This window comes from Phacochoerus africanus, chromosome 15 (assembly GCF_016906955.1).
Source record: "Phacochoerus africanus isolate WHEZ1 chromosome 15, ROS_Pafr_v1, whole genome shotgun sequence".
Classification (NCBI taxonomy): domain Eukaryota; kingdom Metazoa; phylum Chordata; class Mammalia; order Artiodactyla; family Suidae; genus Phacochoerus; species Phacochoerus africanus.
In genome coordinates this window covers 59,642,131-59,659,099 of record NC_062558.1, presented here as the reverse complement: position 1 = coordinate 59,659,099, position 16,969 = coordinate 59,642,131, and the positions used below count along the sequence as shown (strand labels likewise).

The following is a 16,969-nucleotide window of genomic DNA, read 5'->3' as shown; positions in this document are numbered from 1 at the left end:
AGAACTCCTTGATCTGTAATTGTTGATTGCAATTAGTGGCATCCGTCTAGTACCTTGGAAGAGCAGCGGCAGCATCAGCCACACCTCCCTCCACCGACTCCCCACCTCTGGTCAGTGTCCAAGCCCTGAGTCCCACAGCGGACCCTGTCTCTCATGGCCACACTCACAACCCCTACCTATTTCAGATCCTTGTTAGCTGTCACTTGGGTTTTGGAAGAAGTTCTTGACATGTTTACCTTCCTCTGGTGTCTCTCTTCCCCAATTCTTCCTCTGCATGACCAGCCGCATTATCTTCCGAATGCTGTGGTGTGGGGTTCCTCCTTGGCTTAGAACCCAGATGGTCCGCAAATGCCTCATCCTGATAATTGAGACCTGCCTCACTCCTGCTGGTTCAGCCATGGGGGCTGCATCCTCTTCCTGTACCCCTGACCTCGCTCGGAGTTTGCTTTCTGCCCGGAACGACCCTCCTGCACTGTGGCACCTGCCAAGCTCTCCTTTTGGTGTGACTCCAGAGCCACTTCCGTGTGAGACCTCTCCTACCCCCCCCCACCCCCGATGACCCTCTCCTTCCATCCTGTCCCTCAGCCCTTTGGATGTGCCCCATTCAGTGCTCATCACATTAATAATCATTTGCTTGTGGGTCCAAGTTCTACGCTTGACTCAGATTTTTTTTTTTGTCTTTTTAGGGCCTCACTCATGGCATATGGAGTTTCCTGGGCTAGGGATTGAATCGGAGCTACAGTTGCTGGCCTACACCACAGCTACAGTAACGTGGGATCTAAGCCGTGTCTGTGACCTACACCACAGCTCATGGAAATGCCGGATTCTTAACCCACTGAGGGAGGCCAGGGATTGAACCAGCATCCTCTTGGATACTAGTTGGGTTCATTAACTGCTGAGCCACGATGGGAACTCCTCTTAGATATTTTTGGATGCATGATGCCTGGCCTACTACCTGGTGCTTGATTACTGTTTGTTTTCAGTGAAATAATTTAGCTTGTTAAGATGGGCCACAGGGAGTTCTGTTGTGGCTCCATGGGTCAAAGACCTGACATAGTGTCCATGAGGATGTGAGTTTGATCCTTGGCCTCGCTCAGTGGGATAAGGATCCAGCATTGCCACAAGCTGCAGTATAGGTCACAGATGTGGTTCAAATCTGGTGTGGCTGTGGTGTAGGCTGGCAGGTGCCACTCTCATTCAGTCCTTAGCCTGGGAACTTCCATATGCTGCAGGTGTGGCCATGAGAAAACAAAGAAAGAAAAAAAAGAGATGGGCCATAGATATCTAATTGACAGATTTCTTTGGTTGTTTGTCTGAGGCCTAAGGAGGGGGGCTGAGAGGCACACATACAAGGATACAGGCACTAGGTAGAGGTTTGTACCATGATGCTTTTCGGACTCTAAATGCCAATTTCCAACACGTTATTTCTGAGATCCTTTAAAAAAAATCTTGGTACCATATCTCTATTTCTCCAATTCCCAAATCAGAGTTTTGACCCCAGTCAAGCAGACGTAGAATGTGGTTATAAAGACTGGCTCCCGACCCCACCCCAATAACCAAACAGAGATTTGCCTGGTGGTGAGTCATGGCAGTCAGCCCACAATTCTGCCCCCTGGGTTTTGGTAGCATGAATGTTTTTTTTTTCCTTCCTTTTCACTCCCCTTACCTATATGTAGATTGTGTTCTCCTGAGAACTCAGGGCTTTTGATAAATTAGAGTCTGTGAAGCCCTGATCAGAGGTGCTCTCTGGGGGTCCGGCTGTGGTGTGGGCTCACCATGCCCGTGTCTGAGCCACCAGGACATTGGAGGGCCCGGGGGCTAGAATTCCGGGAACGGTGGCTGTGGAAAACCACCTTGACTCACCTTTTGGATTTTGTGATTTTTGGTTTTAAAAAGAAAGAAAACCCACCCTAGATAATAACTCTTCTTTTCTCCTTTATTACCCACATGCAGCTTTTAAAAATAAATAATTGGTCACAACCCACTGAAGAGTCAGTCTGTGGGGTCTTGGTTGCTGCAGGGTCACCCATGGACTTGCACCCCTGGCAGGCTGGTGGGACTGCCTAGCATTTTGCCTTCCTGGCTCTGTGACCTGAGGTCGCCTGCTTCATTGTGCTGGGCCTCAAGATGCTGTTAGAAGGTGAGGGTAACCAGAGTCCCCACCCCATTAGATTGTTGGAAGATTAAAGGGGCCGGTCTGTGCACAGCTCCAGCACCCAGCAAAAAACGCAGAACATGCTGCCAGTTCTCATCATTAGAAAAATGGCTCATAATAAGAGTATTTGAGTACAAAAAGAATTCACTCGTCTCCCCGCAGTTTGGATTAAACTCATATTGTATCTTGAATGATAGGATCTGGACACAGTTTCTGTGTAATTGAAGTGCCTTTGTTTGTGGTAATTCAGCACCTGGACAGGGACCAACCTGGTGCCCTTTCCAATGATTTGAAGATCTATTGTGTGGACAAGGGATGACCTTCTTTCAGGGACCTGGGAAGGACAGAAAGAGCACTGTCCAGGGCATAGGACTTACAGAAAGGCAGATTTTGCTTTAACGGGACAAAGAGGCTCCTGACAGTGGAGTTGTGTGTGACGAGTTGTCCGCTTGGGGGAGGCCTTGCTTTTCCCATCGTGTTTTCGTGAAGGCCCCAGAATGCTTCTTTGGGCTATTGAAGGGGCTCCTCAGGATGGGGGAGAGGGTTGGGCCAAGATCTTCAAAAAGATCCCTTGAAAGATTGGGATCCTAAAGTTCCGGGGCCTTTTATTTTTATTTATTTATTTATTTTGGTCTTTTTAGGGCCACACCTGCTGAATATGGAGGTTCCCAGGCCAGGGGTCTAATCAGAGGTTCAGCTGCCGGCCTGTGCCACAGCCACAGCAACGCCAGATCCTTAACCCACTGAGCAAGGCCAGGGATCGAACCCGCAACCTCATGGTCCCTAGTTGGATTCGTTTCCGCTGCACCATGACAGGAACTCCTAGTGTTCTGGGGCCTTTTAGGTATTATCTTCTAATTCCTCAACCCTCTCTCCCTTATTCTTAAGTAAAGATGCAAAAATCTCAGGAATTTGAGTTTTAGCTCCTTTTAAAATACTGCCCATCTTCCGTATGCGCGGATTCTGTTATGGGGAATTTGTTTTCGCCCTAAAATTTATTGAAACCCAGAGTCACTGCTCAGAGGGCTTTCCCAGTCATTGGTGGTTGTGCACAAAGGGGCAAAACATGTGAGCCACCTGACACACATGCCCCAGGCTGAGGTCTTGTTTCAGCTCAGACTGTAAACTAGTGTCCTTTTGATGACCTACTTCATGCTGTGCTTTTCACATTTTTTTTTTGGATTTTTTTTTTGGTGATGTCACTGTTTAACTAGCCCCCAAGCACAGGGCTTAGTGCTTGTCTAGTGCTCCTAAGTGCAAGAAGGCTGCGACTTGCCTCATGGAGAAAACACGTGTAGTTAGATGAGCCTCCTTCAGAGGTGTGAGTCGTTGTGCTGTCGGCTATGAGTTCCACGTTAAGGAAGTGGAAATAAATACCAAATAAGCCAACTTTAAACTGAAATACACATAAAACAAGATTATGTATTGATCAGTTGACAGAAATATCATGACCTAACCCAGTATTCCCCTGGAAGCCATTGCCTGGTGTTTGCTAATTGAACACCTCCAGTGCTTTTACAGAACACAACTACCATATGTTTAGAAATAGACGCTGCCAGGGGCTGAGAAAATGGTGATGAAAGGAAATGCTACCTGGGGTGCAGAGGAGGGAAGAAGAGAGGAAAGGGAGAGAAAGTGCCTGCCTCACGTGGGTTGTGTCCCTGGACAAGACACGCCCATTGGTGGCTGTGCTTCCAGCCAAGGTGGACATTCTGCTGTATCCTAGGACACCAATTCAGGGTCTTAGGGGAGGTGGGTGAAGGCATAAGGTGAGGTGGGCATTGGCTGGAAGTGACTTCTTCTTTACCTTCTTTCCTGTAGTTCTTCTGCTTCAGTTCCCGTGTCCAATCATCCCATCATTTGCTTATGGGGGTGTAATGGTCTAACCAGCTATCCACTGGTAGTGTGGACCAACTCCAGGACAAATGGGGCAATGCGATCATTCATTCTTTTTTTTTTTTTTTTTTCTTTTTAGGGCCACACCCACAGCATGTGGAAGTTCCCAGGCTAGGGGTCCAATCGGAGCTACAGCTGCCGGCTTACACCACAGCCATAGCAACTTAGGATCTGAGCCTCGTCTGTGACCTACACCACAGCTCTTGGCAATGCTAGATCCTTCACCCACTGAGTGAGGCCAGGGATCAAACCAGAGTCCTCATGGACACTAGTCAGATCCATTTCCGCTGCACCACAACGGGAACTCCTCATTCATTCTTTCACTCACTCAGAACACATCTGCCTGCTATTAATAGTCCAACACCTTTGTGCCTGGCTTTGGAGGTTGTATCGGTTGGAATAGGTGGGTCACACGCAGAAGTACAATATAAGACCCTTCATGTAACCCCAGTGTTTCCTGCCTTGTGTTATGTTCCACAGAGGTGGCTGGGGGCCCTACTCCACAGAGTCACTCAGGAACCCAGCCTGCAGCCTCTGAGCCTATGGCCACCTCAGTCACTGAGACGAGGAAGAAGATGCTGGTGGGCAGTGGGGGGCGGGGCAGGGGTCCTATGAGAGCTGCAGTGCACAAGCCACCTCTGTCCCGTCCTCTCACACCCTGCTAAGCAGCATAGGGAGGGGAGGGAAGTGTAATCCTTCCGTGTGCCCAGGGCAGTGGAGAACCAGATAAGGGTCAATGCTGCCATGTTCTACACAGATGCAAATCTTGCCCTCCAGCTGCTCAAGGTCAGGTAGAGGGTAGCCACAACACAATACAACATAGCACTACAACACAGCACAACAACACAACAATAGCTATTGGCTGTTTCAATGAGTACTAAGACAGTTTTCTTGCAACTCCGTCCTCCAGTGGCTCAGACCAAACACCTGACATCATCCTGACTCATTCTTGCCATCCCCCCGCCGCCCACATGTGAGCTGTTACAAATCCCCTTCTTTCCCTCTCCCACCAGCTGTCCTCTGAGCATATGCAGAATCAGATCCCGTCTTGCCTTCCCTCCCTGCTCCTGCAATCCAAGCCACAGCCACATCCTTCCTGGGTCATTTCCACAGCCTCCTCCCTGGCCACCTGACTTCTGCCCTTACTCACTGCAGTCAGGCAGACGCTTTTCACACATATATCAGATCATGTTCTCGTTTGCTCAGAGCCTTCCAGCAGCTCCCCAAGGCCCTCAGAGTGAAGCCAGAACTTTAGCAGTTCCTCATATTTCTTCATCCCACTCATTACCTCTCTGACCTCATCTTCTGCAATGTCCCCTTTAACCAAGCCAATCCAGACCTGGCAGCCCCCTGCTTGACTTTGCAAAGCCAGAATCAGCGCTGCCTGGAGCTCGGAGCCAGGTCTTCTCTGCTGGAACATGTTTGTCCCAGAGAGACCTGCAGTTCACTCCCTTAGTGCTTATAAATTTTGCCCAGATGTCACCTTCTCAACGAGCTTTAACTTAAAATCACAACCTCACAGTAGGCCAGCATTCCTGATCCCCCTTAGGTGGTTTCTGTTTTCTCTTCTTTCATAGCACAAGTCCATTATTAAGGCTTCATAAAACCTACTTATTAACTGTTTACTTCTCTTTTTATTTTTTTTCTTTTTATGGCCACACCTTCAGCATGTGGAGGTTCCCAGGCTAGGGGTCGAATCAAAGTTGCAGCTGAGGCCTGCACCACAGCCACAGCAACACTGGATCCGAGCCACATCTGAAACCTACACTGCAGCTTGTGGCATTGTTGGATCCTTAATCCTCTGAGTGAGGCCAGGGATCAAATCTGCATCCTCACAGGGACAGTGTTGGGTCCTTAACCTGCTGAGCCGCAATGGGAACTCCTTTTTTTTCCCCATCTTTTTTTAAAGGTTTATTGAAGTATAGTTGATTTACAAGGTTGTAATAATTTCTGCTGTACAACAAAGTGATACATGAACACACATCCATTCTTTTTCAGGTTCTTCCCCCATGTAGGTTATCACAGAATATTGGGTAGAGTTCCTTTTGCTCTGTAGCAGGTCCCTGCTGGGCAGCCATTCCATGTACCACGTTGTGCATATTAAGCTCAAGAGCTAATAGTTTTTTTATTGTTTTGCTTTTTAGGGCCGCACCCGAGGCATATGGAAGTTCCCAGCTAGGGGTTGAATTGGAGCTGTAGCCGCTGGCCTACACCACAGCCACAGCAGTGTGGGATCCGAGCTGTGTCTGTGACCTACACCACAGCTCATGGCAACGCCGGATCCTTAACCCACTGATCAAACCCATTGTCCTTATGGATGCTAGTCAGATTCATTAACTGCTGAGCTATGATGGGAGCTCCAGGGCTAAGAGTTTTGTACTGTATCTGCAACTCCTCAAACAATGCCCAACACTTGAGGCACTCAGTAAATATTTGTTAAATGGATGGGATCGTAGGATTAAGTACAAGTACAGGTGATGATGGCCACAGAGAGAAAGGACACTTAACACGGACTAGAGAAGTGACACCTGAGCTAGGTATAAGCCAGCAAAGGATGGGAGAAAGCTGTGTTTCAGGGAGCAGGCCCCACTCCTTTCATCAAAAGTCCAAGAATCTCCCTTCGGAAATCTCCGGGCTTCCTGTTGAGAAGAGAAGTAATTACAAATGAACATATTGGTCATTCTCAGAGGACGGGATCATGGAGTCTACCTGTGGTTTAGATAAGACAGCGCCCTTTTCTGTAAGGAAAGTGTGGGAACCTCAGCCCTCACTTATTCTCACCCGGCCAGCAGGGCAACCTGTTGAGCTGAAGCTCTTGCTTTTCTTCTCTGGGTTTCTCTTCCAGAGTTGGTGTGTTTACCTGAATAATTTTTTTTTTCTTGCTTTTTTTTAGGGCCACACCCACGACTTATGGAGGTTCCCAGGCTAGGGGTCAAATTGGACCTATAGCCACCAGCCTACACCACAGCCACAGCAAGGCCAGATCTGAGCCACGTCTGTGGCCTACACCGCAGCTCATGGCAATGCCAGATCCTTAACCCACTGAGCAAGGCCAAGGATTGAACCTGCGTCCTCACAGATGCTATTCAGATTCATTTCTACTGAACCACGACGGGAGTTCCTACCTTAATCATTTTAAGGTGACTTTTTTTTTTTTCGTCTTTTTAGGGCCATGGTACGTGGAAGTTCCCAGGCTAGGGGTCTAATTGGAGCTGTAGCTGCCGGCCTATGCCACAGCCACAGCAACTCAGGATCCGAGCCTCCTCTTCGACCTATACCACAGCTCACAGCAACATTGGATCCTTAACCCACTGCCGAGGCCAGGGATGGAACACACATCCTCACGGATACTGGTTGGGTTAGTTACCACTGAGCCACAATTGGAACTCCTAGGGTGACTTTTAGAACAGAAACCATTTGGTCAGGTCAGGAAATTTATATTCCTTTCAATTATGCATTCCCCCCACAGATAAAGGGCACAGTGTGATGTTTTTGTTTAAAATAACTTTCTAATTCATTTTCTGGATTTTATGCTCAAATTACACTTTTTCTTTATATAACTTTTTTTTTTTTTGAGAAATGAATGCATTTGACATCGGAAAAATGTACATTTGTGGTTCTTTTTTAAAAAGGAGAATGAAGTGGTTCAGTTGCAAAATAGTTTTTCAGTGTTCTTGGCATTAACAAAATAAGTTGGCATGAATGCAGTTGTAATTTGGCTTTTATTTTTTCCCCTTTCAAACCAACACAGGTAAAATCCTTAAGATTAAAACTTCGGAAACTTCAAGAAAAAGCGGTTGAGGATGATGATTATGATAAGGGTGAGTTTTACTTTGTTGATTGATTTCTTTCTTCTTCCCCCCGTAATGTGCAATTTCTTTTCTTTTTCTTTTCTTTCTTTCTTTTTTTTTGTCTTTTTTGTCTTTTTTGTCTTTTCTAGGGCTGGAGGTTCCCAGGCTATAGCTGCCAGCCTATGCCACGGCCACAGCAATGCCAGATCCGAGCCTACACCACAGCTCATGGCAATGTTGGATCCTTAACCCATTGAGTGCAGCCAGGGATCGAACCTGCAACCTCATGGTTCCTAGTCAGATTCATTAACCACTGAGCCACGACAGGAACTCCAATAATGTGCAATTTCTTTTTCCCTCCTTACCTACCTCTGTCTTTCTATACCCTATAAGAATTGCACAATCTGACTCTTGGATCATTGCCACTCAGTAACATTTGACTGTTTTACACATGACTATTTTGTGGATTTCAAAGCACTGTGTGGGCAATAATCCTTTATGTTATAACTTGATTGACTGTGCAGAAAAACTCTGAGTACTTCCACAGTGCAAGTTATGTTAACTCATTATTTACCTGCCTAAGGGGTGATATATCTAAACTTTATTCACTCATGAAAAATATTTGTTGAACACCTACTGTGTGCTCAGGAATAGGAAAGTAAGGTAGACACAGTATCTGACCTTGGGTTTCCTGTGAATACGAGCTTTCTGAGGTCATGCTCTTGCGGATCAGGTGTCGGAGACGGAATGTACCCAAGAGATGGTGCCGGGCTGTGCCAACCATCTTGACTGTACCAAAGTCCCAGGTAGATGGCCTGTAATAGCCAAGCTGGAAAGGAGAAGCAATGACACGAAGATGGAGGAGTTGGGCAGAAGCCAGAAAAAAACAGAATGAGGCACCAAATGGAAGTTGGGCCAAAAGTAGATGAGGGCAGTCGTGGTGGCCGAGTGGACGCAGGGTGGACTTGGTCAAAGAAAGAGTTGGTCAAAGAAAGGAATGATTGGCCTGGGAAAGATCTTAAGGCCATGGGTGCTGATTGCAAGATTTCACACCTATTTCTGCTGGGTCAGGGGAAAAGAGAGGGCTTCAAAGGACTTTCTGGTTCCCCCAGACACTCATGGAACTGAGGGTTACTGCTGGTGATAACCAGGCTAATCACACCGAGAACTAGTTTGGAAATAATATGGATTTAAGGGTCCTCTGGAAACTGGTTAGCCTTTGATTTTTATGTTTCTTTCTTTTGCTTTTTAGGACCATACCTGTGGCACATGGCAGTTCCCAGGCTAGGGGTTGATTTGGAGCTGCAATTGCCGGCCTATACTGCAGCTCACGGCAATGTCAGATCCTTAACCCATTGAGGGAGGCCAGGGATGGAACCCGCATCCTCATGGATACGGGTCGGATTCTTAACCCACTGAGCCACAGTGGGAAGCTGCTTAGCCTTGATGCTTGCATGATTGGCGCCTACACTGGCATTCCCAGTGGGTATGTCACAGACCATTAGGAATTGGGGTGCTACAGGAATGGAGCGAGGGACTTCCCAAAGGAGGTTACAAATTCTACTGCAAGAAACACCCAGAGTTGATGCAGTGTGGTGGTCTCCTTACATACACCGTGGGTGTTGGGCTTAGAGAGTGAGGGGGATGGAAGGAAGGAGAGGAATTTGGGAATGGAGGTGGCAGTCTCCAGACTCTCGCAGACAGGCCTTGGGGATTTCAGACTGACGCTAGGTGGGGGATGAGGTGTGTGAGAGAGGAGGCAAGTTCAAGGCTCAGGGAGGCAGCCCGTTCACCCCGCCTGGCTGTACACAGAGCAAAGGAGCTCTTCCTGGACAAGGGTGGCCCTGCTGGCTTTTGTCTGTGGAAGACAATTAAACCTCGGTTTCGAAGCCCCCCCCCCCCCCAGTCTTGCACACATTTATTTCTCTTCCACAAGGTGAATCTTGGTTCCTTTGCCTTGAGCAGCACAGCGCTCTTTGTAACACGCGAAGCTTCTGCCGCAGGTGGAAAACCACGCCCTCTTTTTCTGATCAAGACCTGGGGAACTTTCTGGATGTGGTTCTCTCAGCGGGGCTTGGTTACATGGAAGCCTCACTTCTGTAATCTTTTCTTCAAATATCTCTGAAATACCGAAGGGGATGAGGTTTGAATAGGATACGGTTTGGAGCTCCCGTCGTGGCACAGTGGTTAACGAATCCGACTAGGAACCATGAGGTTGCGGGTTCAGTCCCTGCCCTTGCTCAGTGGGTTAACGATCCGGCGTTGCCGTGAGCTGTGGTGTAGGTTGCAGACGCGGCTCGGATCCCGAGTTGCTGTGGCTCTGGCGTAGGCCGGTGGCTGCAGCTCCGATTAGACCCCTAGCCTGGGAACCTCCATATGCCGAGGGAGCACGGGAGCGGCCCAAGAAATAGCAACAACAACAAGAAAAAAGACAAAAAAAAAAAAAGGATACGGTTTGCAGGGAAGCTGAAAGAATAAAGGCAGCTTTATTCCGTGTTTCTGTCTCTTTTTCTCCTTGTTTGTATGTCCTGCCCACTGAAGGAGATGTTTTGGGGTAGGCCCAGCATTCTCTGTTCCTCCAGAGCTTCTTCCTGATGATTGGGATGCGAGCTGACATTTGGGAAAACACTGGTGCAAGACCTTCCTCTGTGGCGAGTCAGGCCTTGGGACAGTGGCCAGCTGAGTCCTGCAGGTGGGGGTCAGTCCGTGAACTGGGTCCCTCTTGCTGCAGGTGGCAATTAAGCTGAGCCCTGAAGGATGAGTAGAAAGCCCTAGAAGGACATTCTATAGAAGGGCAAAGAGGTGGACCACCCACCATGGTTACCAGCCACCATCCAAAAGTCCGGTGGCCTGGCAACGAGATTTGAAACTGGCCATTGTCTGAAGCAGATCACTGAGAGCCCAGGGCGTGGACTGGCACATAGTAGGTGATCCAAACCTTCTCCTACACTGACTGCTGAGTCATTAGGGAAGTTTGCACCTCATCGAGGTGGAGAATTTGTTGTAATGAGATTTGCGGAAATAGGATTTGAATGAAATTTCCTTTCTCGTCTAGTTCATCCAGGGGGACGAGTAAGCATTTTAAGATTGCTGAGGTTTTCCTCAACACTCAGCTTTTGCAGTTTCTGTCTGGACGCCTTTCTTTTCTGTTAGGAGCAGGTGTGCAGCTGGATTGTGTCTCCAGGGAAGGGATCTGTCCACGAGCGTTGCCAGGAGCATCTAGAGGGTGATGACCTGTCCCCTTTGTTTTTGTTTTTTTGTTTTTTACTTTTCTCTTCCTCTTTCTAGATGCACTCATAACAATGACTTTGGGTTCCAGAGCAGGAGCCACTGGCACAGAGTAGAGAGTTACACGTTTTATCTCATCAAAGTGCCAGCTGATATGCACACTGCTGCCTTGTGGGGAAACCTTTTCTGGCCTCGAGTTAAGCTACATCTCTTCCTCGCTAGGGAAGGAAAGTTAATATTTCCTTGTATTCATGCATAAAGCTGGGAGGGCTCAGGAGAGAAAGAATGATGCCAGTTGGTATTTGCTGAGGGTTTTTCTCCAAGACTAATTGCTTCATTGGTTTCATCTCATTACTGCTCATCCTGTGTCTGTGGTCAGCGGAGGGGCGAGGATGAGTCCTCAGGGTCCCATGAAGGGAGAGACCTCTGTCCAGAGATGAGGGATAAGGAGCCGGGGGCTGCCGTGTGCTGGGGAGGGAGGAAACGGGGCCTTGGACAATGACTTCCCATGTGGTTCCTGTGCTCTTTGTTCTGGTCAGTTTGTGCCTCTGACATCCCCCGCCTGCCTGCGTCCACCAGTGACCATGTCCACTTGCCAAGTGCACGAGGAGAGGTCTTGAGGAGGTGACATCTGGCCCTCAGTGACCCACATCAGTGCAACGTGGAGCACAGTTGGCTTTACCTGCTTGCTTAGACTTTCTTTCTTGGAGTGAAATGTGGCCATTACTGAAATAGTTCTTCTCCCTTTGTCTCAACCGATATGCATTATGACAGAATTCTAGCACAACAAAAATGTGAGGCATTGAGGAGTTCCCTGGTGGCTCAGTAGGTTAAGGACCTGGTGTTGTCACTGCTGTGGCTTGGGTTCAATCCCTGGCCCAGGAACTTCTATACAGTGTGGCCTAAATAAATAAATAAATAAATAAATAAATAAATAAAGCGAGGCATTGAAAGAAAAATGATCACAGCAGAGGCCATGCATGAAATCACTCTAAAAAGTGGCCAGTTCTTGTCTCAATGGCCATCATCTTCTTTTTTTTCTGAATTCTTTCTTTAGCAAGATTTCTCAAAGTTCCAATTGTGGGAGTTGCCATCGTGGCTCAGTGGTTAATGAATCTGACTAGGAACTGTGAGGTTTTGGGTTCGATCCCTGGCCTCGCTCAGTGGGTTAAGGATCTGGCATTGCCGTGAGCTGTGGTGTGGGTCGCAGACGCGACTTGGATCCCCGAGTTGCTGTGGCTGTGGTGTAGGCTGGCGGCTACAGCTCTGATTCAACCCCTAGCCTGGGAACCTCCATATGCTGCGGGAGCAGCTCAAGAAAAGGCAAAAAGCCAAAAAAAAAAAAAGTTCCAACTGTGGTGCAGTGGGATCAGTGGCATCTCTGGAGCACTGAGCCGCAGTTTTGATCCCTGGCTCAGCACAGCAGGTTAAGGATCAGTGTTGCTGCAGCTGCAGTGTAGGTTGCAACTGTGGCTCTGATCTGATCCCTGGCCTAGAAACTTCCGTATGCCACAAGTGCAGCTGAGAGAGAGAGAAAGATTTCTCTATCCACAATGGCTCTTTGGTGATAGAGTGTAAATTATGCAAGGTGACACCTGTTCTTTCATGGGGACCCCACTCACTGCATCCTCCAGTGGCTTCCTGGAGTCTAATGCTTTCCTGTCCCAGAACGACAGATGTGACTGAGCCCAGCACAAACCCACAGATGGCTTTTCACCACATTTCATTCGAGCATAGGAAGCAGAAAACCAGATTGAAAAGAATCGGTTACTTTTACATCTTCAGGACAGCAGAGGGTGGGAGGTGGACACTGCTGAGGGGTCCAGGGAGCAGAAAGGTGACTATCATTGGCCTGCGTTGTTTGTGCTGCGTTTGGCATCTGCTGGGAGAGGCACATCCAGACCGGCATTTAAATGTGTGATAAAGAGCCACACTGAACCCTGACGGAACAGGGGTGCAGCTTCTGTCCCCAGCCCCTGCCCACCCCTTCCCTCCTCTCCCCACCCCCAGGGGCTGGCTCGTCACCCACAGGGCTCGCCCTGCATCCTCTGAGGGACCCTTGTGGTAAATCTCCCCTTGGCCTTGGGTGTGAGGCTCCCACTGAAAACACACAAAAACAACAGCTCGAATCTCAGGTAGGTCTGACCCTCAGCACCCGTGAAGGAAGCCAGTGCACGAACTGACCGGGTCACCTCTGGCTGAGTCTCAGGCAGTTCTCCAGAGGGACTGTCACCACTCCTTTCTTGGGTGTGGCCATGGAAGCTGCCCAGAGAGGCCCAGCCTGGGCTCCAGCTGCTATCCTCCCACGTTGCCTCTGGCTTCGCTGGGTCTAGTGCATTTTGCATCCCGATGTAGGAGCCAGTTTCGGTATTCCAGAAGTTCTTATTCACATGACAGCTGGGGAGGGACCGGATGAGGGCTCCATGCTGAGATGCATCAGGAAAATGGTCTGTGATTTTATTTAGAACAATTAGGCTATTAGGAAATGGGTGCTGTGTTCTTTCAGTGTTCATCTTTTTTTTTTTTTTTTTTTTTTTTGCTTTTTACGACCACCACTGCAGCATATGGAAGTTCCCAGGCTAAGGGTTGAATCAGAACTGCAGCTGCCTGCCTACACCACAGCAATGCCCCATCTGAGCCTCATCTGCAACCTACACCGCAGCTCACAGCAGCCAGGATCCTTAACCCACTGAGTGGGGCCAGAGGTGGGACCCACGTCCTCATGGATACTAGTCAGGTTTGTTACTGCTGAGCCACGATGAGACCTCCTCTATGTTCATCTTGAGCATTGTTCTCCTGAAGAGTGGAAGCTTGTGTGTCTACCTCCTCTTTTAGGTAAACACTTAATAATTGGGAGATAAGCAATACAATATGTATAACAACAGATTGTTGCAGAAAGAGACCATATACAAAACGCCATTTACTTCCCTGGGTTACAGTGTCTTAGCTTCTTTTCCTATTTAGAGGAGAATTTCTGATTCTGTGAGTTGAGGGCTGAGGTCTCAGCTGATGGTAGCTTTTAGCATCACCCTTTGTGCTTGCAGGTGTCTGTGTAGTTGGTCATGAAACATCTACTGGAGATTGCAACTTGGTGCACAGACCCAGATGGTTATCTACCTGCGATATGCAGCCCTTTCCTTTGTAGCAGATTAAACATGGTTTCAGCGTGATGGTTTTCCCCTCTGTGTTCAGCCGGGTGCTGCCACCTGGAGACTGGCACTGGCCCTTTACCTCTGCAAGGATTAAATCATGAGCCAGGGCAGCTGCTGACCCTCGTCACTCCCTGAAAGGAGCTCCGGGTGGAGATCAGGAGGGAGGCCCTCTCTGCTCTGGGAAGACAGAAAGAACAGTTCTTCAGGCAGATATTTTCAGAAGATTTTATGAGCCCAATTCTTGCCTCTCCTCGTATCTAGAAAAGCACTAAGGTCCTTCATGATGATGTCTGCTCCCCGTACCTCGCAGTGACGGTCACTAGACTAGCAGCCACCTTCTGCAAAACATGTGCTTGGTTGCATGTCCTTCCCCCTTCACTAAAATCACAAATATACTGCCCTTCCCCCCTGATTCTTTGGAGCAGTTTCTCAGAGCTCTCTGAATGCTCCCTCCGGGGCTATAGTTCTCATTTTGCCCTAAATTAAACTTAACTCACAGCTCTCACGCTGTACATTTTTTTTTTCCAGCTGGCAGTGCACATCTGACTCCTCTGTTTTGGTGTTTAGGTGTGGGAGGTCTTTTTTTTTTTTTTTTTTTTTAAGGGCCCCGCTGGTGACCAATGGAAGTTCCCAGGCTAGGGGTCCAATCAAAGCTGCAGCTGCCAGCCTACACCACAGCCACTGCAACTCTGGCTCCGAGCCTCTTTTGCAATCTACAGTGCAGCTCATGGCAACACAGGATCCTTAACCCACTAATTGGGGTCAGGGATCGAATCCTCGTTCTCATGGATACTAGTAGGGTTTGTTACCTCTGAGCCACAATGGGAACTCCCCCACAGCACTTTTAAAATGAATGTTTGTATGTGGTTGTGCTCACAGGGGACACAGCACCTTCCTCTCTTTCTCTGCACCTGCCTGTGAGCATCTGCAGGTGGCACAAGCTTCTCAAGCTGCAGAGTCTGGTTGATGGGGCTGAAGGGTGGCGGGAGATCCCTCCTGTGCTTAGGAGACTGATTTTTGCAGCTGCTCCCATAGCATTTCTGTGTCCCTGCTTCCCTCCTGGAATAGCTGAGAGGCTGCCTGGGATCCCAGGACAGTAAGCTCACCCAAGGGAAGGCTCATACACAAGCACAGGGTCATCCACCTCCATCTGTTGATGGGAGGAGGTCCTAGAGAATTTTTAGGCATCTTTTATTTTTAAAAAATTTTTAATTTTTAATTTTTAATAACTATAAATTTATAAAAATAATAAAACATCTATTAACACGAACAAGAGGGTCTGGATTAGGCATCTTTTAAAATCATCGCAGACCACCCTCTATTCCCAGATGCTTTGACATTCTTTCCACCTGCAAAATATACCCATTCCTTCCCAAGACCTCTCCAGAGTCTCATACATTAAGGCTTCAGGCTTGGTGTCCCCGGTGCCACGTCGGACTCAGGGGGAGATGGGGCTGCTCAGATGTGGTTCCTTGAGCATGGCTTCTTTTTTTTTTTTCATTTTGAAAAGTTTTATTGAAGTATAGGTGATTTACTGTGTTGTGATCATGTCTGCTATACAACCAACTGATTCAGTTATACATGTATACACACATCCATTCTCTTTCAGATTCTCTTCCCATGTAGATTATCACAGAGTGTTGGGTGGAGTTCCCTGTGATGTACAGCAGGTCTCTGTTGGCCATTCATTCCATATACAATAGTGTGCATATGCCAGTCCCAACCCCCCAGTCCATTCCTCTCCCATTCTGTTCCTATGGCTTGCAGAAAACCTGTGGCAAACTACCTAACCTTTCTGGGACTTAGTCACATCATCTCATTGATGGATGACTGGCTTTCAGGTTCTCCGAGATTTCTTTCTTTCTTTCTTTTTTTTTGTCTTTTGTCTTTTTAGGGCCCCACCTGTGGCATATGGAGGTTCCCAGGCTAGGGGTCAAATTGGAGCTATAGCCGATGGCCTACGCCACAACCACAGCAACGCCAGATCCGAGCCATCTCTGCAGTCTACACCACAGCTCATAGCAACATTGGATCCTTAACCCACTGAGTGAGGCCAGGGATCGAACCGGAGTCCTTATGGATACTGGTCTGGTTCCTTAACCACTGAGCCATGATGGGAGCTCCTCCGAGGTTTCTTTGAAGGCTGTGTGTGTTACAATGGCAGGAGCTCTTACATTTGTCTCAGAGCACAGCTTCTTGAGTACAGTTTCTGTGATCTGACCATCTGTGCTGTCAATCCCCATGATCCCAATGTACGGTGGTGGGACAGGTATAGGATGACTGCTAGAGATCCATGTTCACAGAGGGAGAAGTGGGAGGCACATAGCAGCCACTGGTCCATAGTGATTCTGAAACCTATCTCTTGTCCGTTCCTTGATGAGGGTTTAGTTCGACTGCCTGGAAGTGGTTTTGTGTGGCTCCAGCCTCCTCCCGGCTCCTCTTTCTACACTCCCAGTCATCTTTCTTTTCTCATAAGAAGTAGCCTAAGTTTGCTTTTCACTCAGACAAGTTTAGGGGTCCAAATGCCTTTTCTTCACTTTGTGCTTTGTTCTTTCCTATCTTGGTATAATTTTTTAAAAAGTGTCTTGGGTTAAATAAAGTGGAGTTCTGTAGTGACTCAGCAGGTTAAGGATCTAGCGTTGCCACTGCTGTGGTGTGGATTTGATTCCTGGCTTGGGAACTTCCACATGCCGTGAGTGTAGTCAAGAAAACACCCGCCCCCAAAACAAGAAAAAAGCATTTGGGGT

At 48.1% G+C, this 16,969-nt stretch overlaps 1 protein-coding gene across 6 annotated transcripts in view; it reads left to right on the top strand.

The window, feature by feature from the left end:
* Positions 1-16,969, top strand: part of DISC1 (DISC1 scaffold protein) — a 357,609-nt gene that overhangs the window by 55,131 nt on the left and 285,509 nt on the right. For all 6 annotated transcript variants that reach the window (XR_007132278.1, XM_047761226.1, XM_047761227.1 and 3 more), the window contains exon 3: positions 7,803-7,872. Coding sequence is in view for 5 of the 6 variants with exons in the window: in XM_047761226.1 (XP_047617182.1) it covers positions 7,803-7,872 (70 nt within the window). In the remaining variant the exon portion in view is untranslated. The remainder of the gene's footprint in view (positions 1-7,802; positions 7,873-16,969) is intronic.